A 14,742-nucleotide genomic window follows, 5' to 3' on the forward strand; every position below is an offset into this window, starting at 1 on the left:
TAAAGTGCTAAAAGTTTGGTCTATAAATTGTCCAAAAAGCACAAGTTGACGTCTTCGATTTACCGTCAGGTGAGACAAAAAATGAACAGCAAATAAACAACAAGAGACTAATTGGTGTTTTGGAATTTAATGATTAATCTTTTATTAAAAATAGTTGCCTAGTCATCGTGTTAACTCCATTACAGTTGGAAAGTGAGGAAAAAAAGAATAAAGTTAAGTCCCAACTTCAAAGAAGCTTCAGGTGACGGGAGAGAGGAGGCCTGATCCCTGACAACAAGTTTTCACTCCCAACTCAAATACCGCCGCGTGGTCAGTGACCATCGACATCGGAGACCGACATGGACGGACCAGGGACGGCGTGTCAATAAACGCTGTTTACATGCATAATGTCTTTTCAAAATAAACTTCAGAGGAAGTTAGGTTTAGGCAACACAACCACTTAGTTAAGAGTCAGGAAACGGTCGTGGTTGACGTTAACTTCACTGACTAGCGGCTCACGGGACTGACGATACCGACGATACTAACAATTCACGTGAGTGGCTATATCTAACCGCTAGCAGTTTGGTTGAATTTTGGCCAGATCTTACTCATTGCACCTCTAAACACTTCCATCCATAATTCAAAAGTACTCTGCTAACAGCTAACCGCTAACCCACTGTCTCCATGGCAACATTAGACTTCCTGTAAAGCATTATGGGAAGTGTAGTCTCATGCGTGTCTCACCCCGTGTCCCTGCTGCAGCCAGTAGCCGAGCATCAATAAGCTCAGAGCTGTACCAGCCATCAGCACGATGCAGATGATGAGGAGGAAGAAGCTCACACAGTATCCTGCGGGACATGAAAACAAAGACTTTTATTTTGAAGGGGAAATGTGTGTGTGTGTTTGTGTGTGTATATACGTGTGTGTGTGTGTGTGTAGGTGTGTTAACCTCCAGCTGCGTGGCAGTACTGTTTATACGTTCTCCAGGTCACCAAACTATCTCTGCTCTTCTCCTGATCCATCAGCTGATCAGCAGCTTCACAGAGAACAAACACCTCGTTATTGATCATTTTATTGATCCATGTTATTGATCCATGTTATTGATCCATGTTATTGACCTATGTTATTGATCAATTCTGTGTGTACATAAAAACGATGTATAGGTAGCCACAGTGTTACAGTAAGTCCTTTAGCACACAGCAGTACCGGGTACAGATCATTAGAGGTTCATGAACCAAGTTGAGATTTTACAGACGTACGTTTGTAGTCAGACGGAGCGTCCGTGTTCTCGTCCGACATGTCGAAGGCTGTGAGGAAACGAACAGAGAGTGGAGCAGATTTACAAAACAAACAGAAATCATGCCAAAGGAAGTTCTGTAACTTAAGTACGGAAGATATGTGGCGAATGAATCAACTTTGACTTCTGGCATACTTGTCCCGGGAGACTCCCGTTTTTCATCGCCCTCTCACATCTTTTTTCCTTTTCCTTATCTCAGCCGGTTTCTGGCGCTGTAAAGCGACTATAAACACGACTGTTTTCACCCGGACGTCAATAGAGCTGCACCAAATGTCGTTCCCAGCGGAAGAGAGCTGCCCGTGACCATAGATATATACATATATATACATATATACAGTATATATACAGTATATATATATATATATATACTGGGAAAAGAAAGTTCGGAAACTTGTGTTTGGTGGATTGTTACTCTGTTGTATCAATGCTAATGGTCATTGTATTTGACATGGTTGGAAAGCCTGTTTATTTACCTTCACAATGATGTCCAACTTGTAAGGATCATGTATTTGTGGGATGAGCAGCACAGCTGATTATGTGGGTAGCGCCCAAGAAAAATTTGACAAAATGCTCTGCCGATGGTAAACAGTGTATTCTCCTGTTGGTGTTGACTCTTGTTGTGAGTTGTTTGGTGGATGATTGAACTCTCTATCAGTAACAAGGAACAAACAAGACATATTGATTGATTGAATCCACCGTCAGGAGCCTCAGTAGCGGTGGAAGATCCATACGCAGCCACAACAGCATGGCACCTCCTCCTCATGCTGGTCACCAACCTGGTCACACGTTGCTGTGGGATGGCGTTCCATTCCTCAACCAGGATTGGTTGCAGGTCAGCCAGCGAGGTTCAGCGTGTTTGTTTTGTGATATTTTATTTATCCATTATTTAAGCAGGTTTGACTCGTGTAATCGCCGTCTCTGTGAGCTGTACCTGGATTGACTATTCCTCCGTCCATGTGGCCTTTCAGCTCCACCTTGTTCTTCTTCTCTTCCTTCTGAGGCTGAAAACAGGAAACAGCAGAAATAAATATGTGGAGACAATATTCTTGATTGATTTGATTAGTTCTTCGGAGTTGGATTAAAAATTGATTATGGAGCGCTGAAGTGGAGGTCAATGGTACCAGCAGTAGGGGGTCTAAGGGGCCGAGTGCTGCCAGGTCCTGCTGGTTGAGTTTTTAGACCTATTTTACATGCAAATTACGTGAATATCTATGAAAATAGATCCATATTTTAAAAGGTGCAATGTATAATGGTACGTGTCCACAGGTGTCCTTTCCATGCTTCCCATTCATTGTCTATGTAAGCAGCCGTGCAGCAATGCACGGGGCGTCACGTTCCTCATTTGCATAAAGTTGAGGTCTAGTCTACTTTATGCAAATCAAGCACGACTCACCCTCTCTGGAAACTTCCTAAAAACTTTTAACCTAACCCTTGTCGATTTAAAATAAAGACAGATTCATCAACATGGATTATTTCTCTCATTAAATGTTTTCAGAAACACATTTCAGTGAACTGTTTTCGTGAAATAAGAGACAAGAAGGTTTCCAAACGAGCCGCCATGTTGGTTCTGGTTTGAAAGCTGGGAGCAGCAGCCCACGAGGGAAAGCGTTCATTCAATCAGGTGCCTTGTGTCTAGAGGCAGCCCGTCGAGCGTCCAACGCCGAGGCCACACTGGCAACGTCAGGAGCGCGTGGCGGCTGCGTGATTCACGCGTCGGGTGTTCACACCAGCTGTGTTTCTGGTGCGTTTCTGCTGCTGCAGCTATTTCTTTCTAAATAGAGTTTGCCTTTCATAATGGCCGTTTCATTTCATTACAAATGTCATTTATATTTATTTTAGACAGAGAAAGGTTAAGAAATGTGTGGTAATTTGTAAATAATAATAATAATCCACAATTAAAACCCCGTACTATATTCATTCATGGAGCTCTCCAAGTCACTGCATGTTCTACAACACTGTCTGGCACCTATTTCAGAATAAAAGTGTTAACAAATGAAGGAATTCTGTCCACAGAAAAAAAATGCTTCAGGGCTTTTATTTTGAAATGAAAGCAGGAAGTGTCGATTTAAAAATAAGTCTTTACTTTTTTTCATGTCCGTAACATATTCTACAGATAGAGACATGTAAACTGTAGTAATGTAGCTGATATGATGTCAATATACAGCCAATAGATCACCTTCACTGTCTGTTGTTGCTGTGAACCGCGCAGCTCGTGGTAAAAATAGGCGGGACCTTGAATCTCTAGAAGAGACGCAGCTAACATGCACGAGGAAGGTGTTGCTGCTCTAACCTGTTAACACGGACGCCGAAATAAAAAACAACAGGTAATGCAGCCGCCATGCGCTGCTGACGTTCCCAGCGTGGCCGAGGCTTAATGCCGAAAATGCCGTGTTCTTACTCTGGCCTGCTCCGTCAGGTGTGTGGTGATGAGCTCAGCGTAGTGTCCCTCCGCCCTCATCAGGTCCAGGTGACTTCCTGTTTCCAGGACCTCCCCGTCCTTCAGGACCAGAACCTCATCACAGTACTCCATGTACTGATGGGGACACACACACACACACACACACACACACAGTTGAATGTGATTGATCTTTAATATATAAATTCTTTATGCTCTTGTTCATGTTTTGTTAATGATCTCTGTTGACATACAGGTTTATGTCTCTAAATACTACAATACCCATGAGCCTGTAAGCTAAGAAAAACACACACGGAAACAACGTAACGTCAGTGTGACAAACTAACACGCAGCTGGTGAGTGACCAGTTTGAACTCACCTGCAGCTGGTGGGTGACCAGTATGATGGACTTCCCCAGCAGCTCCTTCTTGATGCATTCCTCAAAGATGTGTTTTCCTACGTGAGCGTCGACGGCCGACAGCGGGTCGTCCAGCAGGTAGAGGTCTCTGTTGGAGTAGACGGCTCTGGCCAGACTGATCCTCTGTTTCTGCCCCCCCGACAGGTTCACACCTGAATCTCCTAACTGAAAAAAAACAGGGCTTTACTGTATCTGTGAGGACCCTCAGTCATCAGTCTTTACACTCATTTCAACGATGACTGAACTATTACACGGCATTCTGGTCTCTCCTCCTACACCGTACATGACTGGTTTAGTCTGTGTGATGTGTGTTTGACAGAGTTCTCACCATCGTCTGGTCACCATAAGGCAGGATGTCCAGGTCAGCCTCCAGGCTGCAGCAGCTGAGGGCTCTCTTGTACCTGCAGAGCATCCAAACCGTCACCACAGATATCAGCTGACACCTTTAATCACAGGAGGAGACGTTATCTACCTGGATTGGTCCAAAGCTTCCCCCATCAGGATGTTGTCCTGGACTGTCCCGTAGAATATCCAGGCCTGCTGAGAGGCGAAGGCAATCGACCCCTCCACCGACACCGACCCCTGCTGCAGGTGCATCTGACACGCAAACAACACAGTCACCTGCTGAGCTCTTTAACTCAGGTAACAGGTGAATGCCACGTAGTACCTGACGGACAGGTGAACGCCACGTTGTACCTGACGGACAGGTGAACACCAAGTAGTACCTGACGGACAGTTGAACGCCACGTAGGAGCTGACGGACAGGTGAACGCCACGTAGTACCTGATGGACAGGTGAACGGCACGTAGTACCTGACGGACAGGTGAACACCACGTAGTACCTGACAGAAGGTGAACGCCACATAGGAGCTGACGGACAGGTGAACACCACGTAGTAGCTGACAGACAGGTGAACACCACGTAGTACCTGACAGACAGGTGAACGCCACGTAGTACCTGACAGACAGGTGAACACCACGTAGTACCTGACAGACAGGTGAACTCACCTGTTCTAACAGACTGCAGATCAGTGATGTCTTCCCACTGCCCACACTCCCACAGACACCCAGCAGACTGGCCTGTAGGGAAAACACAAATCATCATTTATGATGCGTATTGATCCATATCAATCCATAATCCCTGTGCCCTACCATGGTTAACAACATAAACTCCATCTTGGAAACTGGCACAGTCCCCTCCAGCTTCAAAATGGCCTCCGTCAACCCCATCCTCAAGAAACCAGGTTTGGACCCTGAGGACCTAAACAGCTACCGGCCGATCTCCAACCTTCCTTTCCTCAGTAAAATCCTGGAAAGAGCAATTGCTGCCCAACTCCATCGGCATATGTCCAACCATGAGCTCTATGAACCCCTACAATCTGGATTCAGACCTCATTTGGACCCCTCCTCTTCACCATCTACATTAGGGGTGTCAAACGTACGGCCCGCGGGCCGGATCAGGCCCGCGAACGGGTTTAATCCGGCCCGCGAGATGATTTTGCAAAGCATAAAAAGGAGCTGCAATTTTTTTTTTTTTTTTTTTTTTTTTAAAGATTATTTGGTAAGATTTTTTTGGTCTTTTTCCTTTATTTGACAGTGATAGTGGTGAAAGGGGGGATAGAAGGGATGACAATGCAGAAAGGGCCACAGGTCGGATTCGAACCCTGGGCCGCTGCAGCAAGGATCGAGATCGATGAAACTGTTATATCGCGTAGAAAGTATAACAGAGGATAAATACTAAAAACGGAGTGGATGTTTGGTGGGGTTTGCAGGGAAACAAAAAAGATATTTTTAGTCCATGTACCTGATAGAAAAGAACAAACTTTGTTGGATTTAATTGAGAAACATATTGCTCCTGGTTCAATAATCATTTCTGATTGCTGGAAATCTTACTTCAATATTAAGAAAAATGGGGTACATACACAGGACAATAAATCACTCTAAAAACTTTGTAGATCCAAACAACCCAGAAGTACATACACAAAGTATTGAAAGCACATGGAATGTCTTGAAAAATGGATCAAGCGTAGAGGAACCAATATAAGCGATTTTGTTGATGAATATATTGATGAATTTAATTTCAAAAAGAGTTAAAAAAATGCATTTTATGATTTAATTCAGTTGATTAAGAATAAATACAGCTTTTAATTTTGATTTTTGTTAATTTTTTATGGGGGACAAATAACCAATTTTATCCCAATTCTGTTAAGCAAGCAAACTGTTTATACCGGGGCTAAGCAAGTAGGCTACAGCTAGTCCGGAGCTAGCTTGTCATTCTGCCTGCCCGATTTGAACATTACGTGCTTTGGCACCCTCATTGCCCCAAAATGTCTCTGTCAAAAAAGAGAAAAGTGGACGCAGAGTGCAGACTGTTCCAAGAAAAATGGTCATCCTCCTATTTCTTCACGGAAGTGAATGGGAAAGCTGTGTGTTTGTTGTGTTTACAGCAAGTTTCAGTGCTGAAAGAATATAACGTTCGTCGCCACTATGAGACTCTTCATGCCGACAAATACAACAACGTTCAAGGACAACAGAGAAGAGAGAAGGTGAATGAATTGTTGGCGGGTCTGAAGAAACAGCAGTCTGTGTTTACTCATAGCCGAGAAATCAGTGACGCTGCAGTGAAAGCCAGCTACCTTATTGCTAATGAAATTGCAGTGGCTTCAAAGCCATTTAGTGAGGGGGAATTTGTGAAAACATGCATGCTGAAGGCTGCGGAGATTGTGTGCCAGGCTTTTTCAAATATCAGCCTGACAAGAAACACAGTTGCAGACAGGATTTCTGATCTTTCGGCGGATTTGGACAGCCAATTGAAGCGCAAAGTAAAGTCATTTATTACGTTTTCAGTTGCAATTGACGAAAGCACTGACATTACAGATGTTGCGCAACTGGCCATATTCATCCGCGGAGTTGATGACACTTTGACCATCACCGAGGAGTTCGTGGAGTTGGTGCCAATGACGGATACCACAACAGCAGCTGATATTTTCACCGCACTCGTCGGCGCCCTGGACAGGGTCGGAGTGGACTGGTCCCGCGCTGCCAGCCTGGCTACAGATGGTGCGCCCTCAATGATCGGGAAAAAAGCAGGTGTTGTGACAAAGTTCAGAGAGAAAGTGCAGACTGCAAATGGAGAACGTGATTTTTGGACTTTTCACTGTATTTTGCATCAGGAGGCTTTGTGTTGCAAGTCATTAAAGATGGATAACGTCATGAAGGTGGTCGTCCAAACTGTTAATTTCATCCGATCCAGAGGCCTGAATCACCGTCAGTTTGACAGCCTTCTCAGAGAGAAAGGCCACAACTATGGGCTGCCATACCACACCGAGGTAAGATGGTTAAGCCGAGGTGCTGTGCTGAGGCGTTTCTTTGAATTACGAGAGGAAATTGAACAGTTCATGGAAAAAAAGGGCAAACCAGTGTTAGAATTTCAGTCCACAGAATGGATGCAGGACCTTGCATTTATGGTGGATGTTACAGAGCACTTGAATAACTTGAACAAAATGCTGCAAGGGCGCAACAAAGTTGTCACGCAGTATTATGACAGCATATGTGCGTTCAAGTTGAAGCTGTCATTGTGGGAGACGCAACTCGTCTGAAAGATGTGTGCGCGACCCAACATGCCGCAGACATGAAGCGGTTCAAAGATAAAATAACGGGACTATTGCGGGAGTTTGAGCAACGTTTTCAGATTTTTGGTGAACTGGAGAAAGACTTCAAAGTGTTTTGCTCGCCATTCACCGCGAATGCCTCTGATCTGCCCGTCAACATCCAACTTGAAATAATAGACTTGCAGTGTGACTCAGATTTGAAGGGCAAATTTGCTGCAGCTGGCTTGGACACATTTTATCAGTATCTCTTGCCACGTTACCCCAACTTGACAGCCCTTGCTGCAAAAGTGTTGTGCATGTTTGGAACCACATATCTTTGTGAGCAAGTTTTCTCTGTAATGAGCATCAATAAAACAAATCTGCGCTCAAGGCTCACGAACAAGCACTTGAATAACATCCTGAAATTGGCTGCCACTCAGGATGTGACGCCTGATATTGATGCACTTGTGAAAGCTAAAAGATGCCAGGTTTCAGGAGTGAAATAAACAATGGGTAATCCCACTTAAAATGCTGCATGAGACACTGCACCCTGATATAGTTCTGTGAAAATGATTGTCTTCTGTGGAAATTTAAAGAAAGTGAACAGTGTGTGATTTACTGTAATAATGTCAGTCACTTCAATTCATAAGTTTGGTTTGTTGAAATTGTTCATGCATTGCACAGCTTTTATTTTTCTATCAATAAATAGTTTAGCCTACAAGGCAGGGAGTAACTCAACCCTCTTGAATAGTTTCTACCTCAGTTTGTATGGTTTGTTGAGTTAGCACAGGATTAATATGTGGAAATGACAAATGAGGTATTTGATACCTAGAAGAGTTGTTTTATTTATTTATTATTTATTTCGTATTTTGTTCAATCCCAGATAGGCTGCGACTTAAAGTTTAATGGCTTTGTAGATACACTGAGACGAAGTTTAAGTTCCAATCACTGAGGCATTGTGTTCTTGAAATTGCACCAATTTTTTCCTCAGAATTTTCAACTAACTTGAAGTGTTTTGTCAAGAGGATTATTTGTGATGTGTACATTTTCAGAATGTGCTTGTACTATTTTGGACCAAAGTAAAACAAAGAAAACAATCTGAAGTTGTCGTTATTTTTAAGTTATTATGCCATGATTTTACCGGTCCGGCCCACTTGAGAATAGATTTTTCTCCATGTGGCCCCTGAGCTAAAATGAGTTTGACACCCCTGATCTACATGCTCCCCCTCGGTCAGATTATTCGCCTCCATGGTCTGTTTCCACTCCTACGCCGACGGCACTCAGCTCTACCTCAGCACCAAGCCATCCCCCCCCCCAGTCCCTACTCAACTGCCTGCATGAAATAAAAACATGGATGTCATCAAACCTTCTCAAACTCAACAGCAGCTAAACAGAGCTCATGGTTGTGGCCCCTGAGGCAATGCAAAGGAAGGTTGGAGATCTCCTCCTGGATGTGGATGGCAGCTCCATCTGCCCATCCTCCGAGGTCCGCAACCTATAGGTGTCATCCTGGACTCCACTCTCTCATTTGATTCACACATCAAATCCGTCACTAAATCCAACTTCTACCACCTCAAAAACATTTCCCGACTCCGGTCATCGCTCTCCGACTCCGTGGCAGAGGCCCTCATCCACGCCTTCATCACCTCCTGTCTGGACTACTGTAATGGAGTCCTGTCCGGGGTTCCCAGCAAAGCCCTGGACCGGCTCCAGTATGTCCAGAACTCAGCTGCCAGGGTTCTGACCCGCACTAGGCCCGACACTCATCCACCTTCACCAGCTTCCAATCAAGTCTCACATCAACTATAAACTCCTCATTCTCACATACAAATCCCTCCATGCCCCCCCCAGTACCTAACCAACCTTCTCCACCCCTACACTCCATCCCGGAAACTACGATCCTTTGACACTGGACTGCTCTCCACCCGGCTGCGAGCCTTCAGTGTCACGGCCCTCGCCCTCTGGAACTCTCTCCCTCCTGAAATAAGAAATGCTTCATCCCTGGACACTTTCAAAAAACACCTCAAGCACCACCTGTTCATCAAGGCCTCTGACCTCTAACTCTTCCTACACATCACTCTTTTAATTACTTAGCTATAGTTTCTCCTCTGTGTTATTTATTAGTATGTTTTTTGTGTGCCCCCTTTGTAAAGCGTCCTTGGGTTTCTGAAAGGCGCTATATAAGTCCAATTTATTATTATTATTATTATTATAAGACCATCATCTGTTATAGAGACCATCATCTGTTATAGAGACCATCATCTGATAGAGACCATCATCTGTTATAGAGACCATCATCTGATAGAGACTCTGTGTCATCAGTCTGACCTTGTGCAGGGTGAAGGAGATGTTCCTCAGGGTGGCCATCACTTCAGTGGGTCTGGCTTCGGACACCAGGCCGTCCCGGTCCTCTGTGTCGTGGGGGTTGAGTGGTTTGGTCCAGGACAGCGTGGCCTTCTGCATCATGATGACTTCTGACTTGCTGTCTGTGTTCTGGATGATGTATGACTCTGGATTCTCTGTCAGCAGTAACCTCTGCAACACACACACACACACACACACACAGGTATAAACATATACAATAATGCATAAAACAATATGCTCCAATCATAACATGGCAAACTGCAGCCCAACAGGCAACAACAGCTGTCAGTGTGTCAGTGTGCTGACTTGACTATGACTTGCCCCAAACTGCATGTGATGATCATAAAGTGGGCATGTCTGTAAAGGGGAGACTCGTGGGTACCCATAGAACCCATTTACATTCACTGATCTGGAGGTCAGAGGTCAAGGGACCCCTTTGAAAATGGACATGACAGTTTTTCCTCGACAAAATTCTCTTTTCAGACATTTTTCTGACTTTTTTCTTTTAGACGATTTTTGGACATTTTGGGACTTTTGTTGGATATTTTTCTGACAATTTTCATACTTTGTTTTCGGACATTTTTCAGAATTAGGTTTTTCTAGTTTCATATGATATCAGTATCTTCACTCTAGCTTTAAAACTGAGCCGCTACAACCAAAAAATCGCAAGTGGCATTAAAGAAATTAGTGGCGCTAAAACAAATTTGCGTTACAGCGTTATTATCATGTTAACATTGACAGCCCTAGTATGTATATATATATATATATATATATATATACACAAACAAAGAATTAAGCTATAGATATACAACAAAATATAGTTTAACAGACATAAACTCAGATATAAACAAAACATTCTAATTTCTAAAAGATGGAGCCACAAAATGTTTTTCCACAATAAAACGGAAACATTAAACATTAAACATTAAACATTAAATCTGTTAAAGTATTTCAGTAAATTTTCATTTTCACAGCAGGTTTCTGATTTTCACTGAAAAATAAGTGAGTGCTCTGTTATTCAAGATAACTTCATCGTCCAGGATTAACAACTGATTCTATCCTGATACCAGAATGCTAGTCTGGATTAGTTAAACAGTTTGAACTACGTGTAGCATGCTAACGTTGAGATGGTTTACTGTACAACAGAAGTCCAACAGAGACTTTGAATGATATTTTCCGTAAGTGTTTTTCAGACTGACTGTTGGAGAAGTTCAGGTGAGTCGGAGCGTCATTTACTTTGAGGCGATCCAAGGACACAAGAGCTTCAGCAAAGAAATTGACGCCAATGGGCAACATGGACAGAATGAACCTCATGGCGTTGAAGATGGTGATGACAGGAAAAGCCTGATGAAGAAACAAAGAGTGAGGCATCAACACAGGCTGCTATGGGCTTAAAAACGAGAAAACAGAGTTTAAAGAGCACTGCAGTAACCCTAAACCCCGGTGTGATAGGGGGGTCGCGAGATAAGACCTTAGGCCAGAGGTGCGCCTAAAACCGAGGCTGCAAGCCAACTCATAAATGTCACCTTGAGTTGATGCTATGAGTGTAAGTTGAGCTGGAGCGTTAGTGAATGTAACTTCTGCTCATCACTTCAAAGAGCGCAGAAGGAATAATAGATATGTGAGGTGTCTCACTAGAGAAAGAGAAAATAAAGCATAGAAAGAAGGACAATAAAGTACATTTCTGTGCAATATTGAGTGTCTAACTCTGAAAAATTCATTGCAGTAGTATTATGTGAAAATCATATAACTCTTATAGACCTAGTGGCAGCAGTAGTAGTAGTAGTAGTAGTAGTAGCAGTAGTAGTAGTAGTAGTAGTAGTAGCAGCAGCAGCAGTAGCAGCAGTAGCAGCAGCATTAGTAGCAGTAGCAGCAGTAGTGGCAGTAGTAGTAGCAGTAGTAGTAGTAGTAGTAGCAGCAGCAGTAGCAGCAGCAGTAGCAGCAGCAGCAGCAGTAGCAGCAGCATTAGTAGCAGTAGCAGCAGTAGTGGCAGTAGCAGCAGCATTAGTAGCAGTAGCAGCAGTAGTGGCAGTAGTAGTAGCAGTAGTAGTAGTAGTAGTAGCAGCAGCAGTAGCAGCAGCAGTAGCAGCAGCAGCAGCAGTAGCAGCAGCATTAGTAGCAGTAGCAGCAGTAGTGGCAGTAGCAGCAGCATTAGTAGCAGTAGCAGCAGTAGTGGCAGTAGTAGTAGCAGTAGTAGTAGTAGTAGTAGTAGCAGCAGTAGTAGCAGCAGCAGTAGCAGCAGTAGTAGCAGCAGCAGCAGCAGTAGTAGTAGTACTCACCGTGCGGGTGCTGAGCGGTAAACCCAGCGCGGTGTGAACGATGAAGGTGCATATGGTGGCTAAGATGGGGACTATAGGGCTGATGGTGACACTGAAGTTCTGGATGAAAGCAGCTTTCTCCAACATACTCCTCTCCAAGGTCCTGATGTCTGACACAACACACATAACAGAGGTCATCTCAGGCCACGCTCCACATAGAGCAGCTTATTTCATTTCATTTATTTGACCTCTGTGTCATGCTTAGTATTTGGAAAACGTAGAAAGTGCGCACACTGTAGCTCCCTTAGAGTGCGAGAGTGCAATTGGCACATCTTCGTAAGTGATGTTTCTAGAGCAAGCTCGTCTCCAGACTTAATAAATCTGCACAGAGACGCCATCTTTAAAAGGTAAGCGCTCTAGTCACATGATTGTCACATGATACCACCAGTGACCTAAGTATCCCACATATAATCAAAAGTAATGGTACATGTATATTACACACACACCACAGGAACATCTGGAAAGATCATCTGTAGAACCATCAGACAATCAGGAGGAATCAGACCCAGAATCAGCTGGATTCTGGTGTAGTGTGGACCCGTCGTTACCTGTGGTTCTGCTGTAGAAGGACGACTCCCACACGTACATCTTGATGAGTTTGATGCAGTTGAGGATCTCGTTGATGGTGCGGACTCGACTGTCTGTGATCTCCATTGCTTTCTTCTGGAACCGATTAATGAGCAGGGCAGCTACAAACTGACACAGACAAAAACAAAAAACCAGAGAGGAGTCACTGCTGAACGACATGTTCGGACTGGTACATGTAGGCACAGCCGGCATGGCTCCGCCAACAAGAGAACTCAACTTTGGATTGGACATCCACATAAAAGGTGGTGAATTTCCCTTTAAACAAACCCTCTGGACTCCAGGTTCATTTTGATTTCTAGTTACGGACTTTCTCGGCATTCATGTTTGTCTTTGTTAAGCAGCCTTTAAAAAGTGCAATGTGTAAAATGTGGGCATTTTTCAGCATTTCACCTCTACTACTGTAGAAATGTACAGTCATCAGTTATAAAACATCTTGAATAAAAAAATTCAACCAAACTGCTGAAACTCTGAGAGACGGTCAAAATGACACTGCTATCTGATAATCTTCACGTGTGGCGTCGGGTTGTAGATTACGTTCTACCATCTTGTGTGTTTAATGGGGCTGTACGGTCCGTGTACGCTTTGATAGTTAGTTTATTGGATTAAATCCAAAGTGGCGGTGAGTGTTGAAGAACGAGTTTTCATGTCGTCATATAACCGGTCGACCTGACACCCGGGAAAAACAGGAATATTGGAAAGAACAGTACAGGAACAATTCCAGGGAACATTAGGAGTAAGGTACAAAAACATTTCTTGGAAATACGATATGACCTGCCGAGAGTTTGACCTGACATGAAAGAACAGGATGGTCATGGGACACTGGTAAGAGGAGTGATTAAATAACCATTTGACCAGATGTATCCTGTGTGAGTTGTTGGCGTGAACCTGATTGGTGGAAAGTGACGTGAGGGTGTTTACTGTTGGGTATAAAAGTCATAGTATGCACTCTGACTTTTCGATCTTGTCTTGTTTGTCAAGACTGCAAGAATAAACGATCCCCCCCAGGTCTGCCCTCTTCAGATTGCTTCTCATCTCCTTATTTCTGCTACAACATGAGCAGCTCCAGGAGACGGACTCAACTCAAATCCAGCCAGCGCAAACCCCAGCTACGGGAGTCTGATCCTGGGGGACCGCACCAACTCCCCGCCGGATCAGCAAACTTTCAGTTGCTGCCGTTACAGGTTGTACCAGCGCTCCACCAGCCCGATGTGAACCCCGGCGCTGGGGTTTGTGCTGGCTGAATGCTGTTAACCGTCATGTAATTAACAAAAGTCTGTTACTGACTGACTTTCCCTCGTGGGCTACTGCTTCCTGCTTTCAAACAAGAACCAACATGGCGGCTCATTTGGAAACTTTCTTCTCTTATATCACGAAAATAGTTCACTGACATTTTTTTTCTGAAAACATTTAATGTGAGAAATAATCCATGTTGATGAATCTGTCTTTATTCTAGATCAACGACGGTTAGTTTCAAAGTTTCTAGGGAGTTTCCAGAGCCTGCGAGTCGCGTTGGACGCCCCTGATTTGCATAAAATAGCCTAGATTTATGAAAATGAGCTCGTCCAGCGTGACGCGTCCGACCAAGCTGTGAAACTTTGCGATCTAGTTATAAACTGAAATCAGATGCAGCAGTGACATCATCGCCTATTTCTCACTTTAAGTATTTTCAGAAGTAGATTTTGGAGGATTGTTTAGATGGAATAACAGAAAGTTTATGAGCAGGCCGCCATGTTGTTTCCTGTTTGAAACGGCAAGCAGAAAACCAGGAACCAATAAAGTGCGTTCAACAATAGGG

At 43.9% G+C, this 14,742-nt stretch overlaps 1 protein-coding gene across 1 annotated transcript in view; it reads right to left on the reverse strand.

Moving 5' to 3' along the window:
* LOC141761661 (ATP-binding cassette sub-family C member 12-like) overlaps positions 1 to 14,742 on the reverse strand; it is a 36,860-nt gene that overhangs the window by 10,790 nt on the left and 11,328 nt on the right. The window contains exons 7-19 of the mRNA XM_074625174.1: positions 12,908 to 13,055; positions 12,321 to 12,469; positions 11,278 to 11,385; positions 10,006 to 10,212; positions 5,096 to 5,167; positions 4,562 to 4,686; positions 4,418 to 4,490; positions 4,051 to 4,254; positions 3,675 to 3,809; positions 2,208 to 2,271; positions 1,239 to 1,286; positions 929 to 1,015; positions 724 to 827 (exon numbers count right to left, since the gene is read on the reverse strand). Coding sequence (XP_074481275.1) covers positions 724 to 827; positions 929 to 1,015; positions 1,239 to 1,286; positions 2,208 to 2,271; positions 3,675 to 3,809; positions 4,051 to 4,254; positions 4,418 to 4,490; positions 4,562 to 4,686; positions 5,096 to 5,167; positions 10,006 to 10,212; positions 11,278 to 11,385; positions 12,321 to 12,469; positions 12,908 to 13,055 — 1,524 coding nt within the window. The remainder of the gene's footprint in view (positions 1 to 723; positions 828 to 928; positions 1,016 to 1,238; positions 1,287 to 2,207; positions 2,272 to 3,674; positions 3,810 to 4,050; positions 4,255 to 4,417; positions 4,491 to 4,561; positions 4,687 to 5,095; positions 5,168 to 10,005; positions 10,213 to 11,277; positions 11,386 to 12,320; positions 12,470 to 12,907; positions 13,056 to 14,742) is intronic.

The sequence above is a fragment of the Sebastes fasciatus genome, chromosome 2, assembly GCF_043250625.1.
Source record: "Sebastes fasciatus isolate fSebFas1 chromosome 2, fSebFas1.pri, whole genome shotgun sequence".
Lineage (NCBI taxonomy): Eukaryota > Metazoa > Chordata > Actinopteri > Perciformes > Sebastidae > Sebastes > Sebastes fasciatus.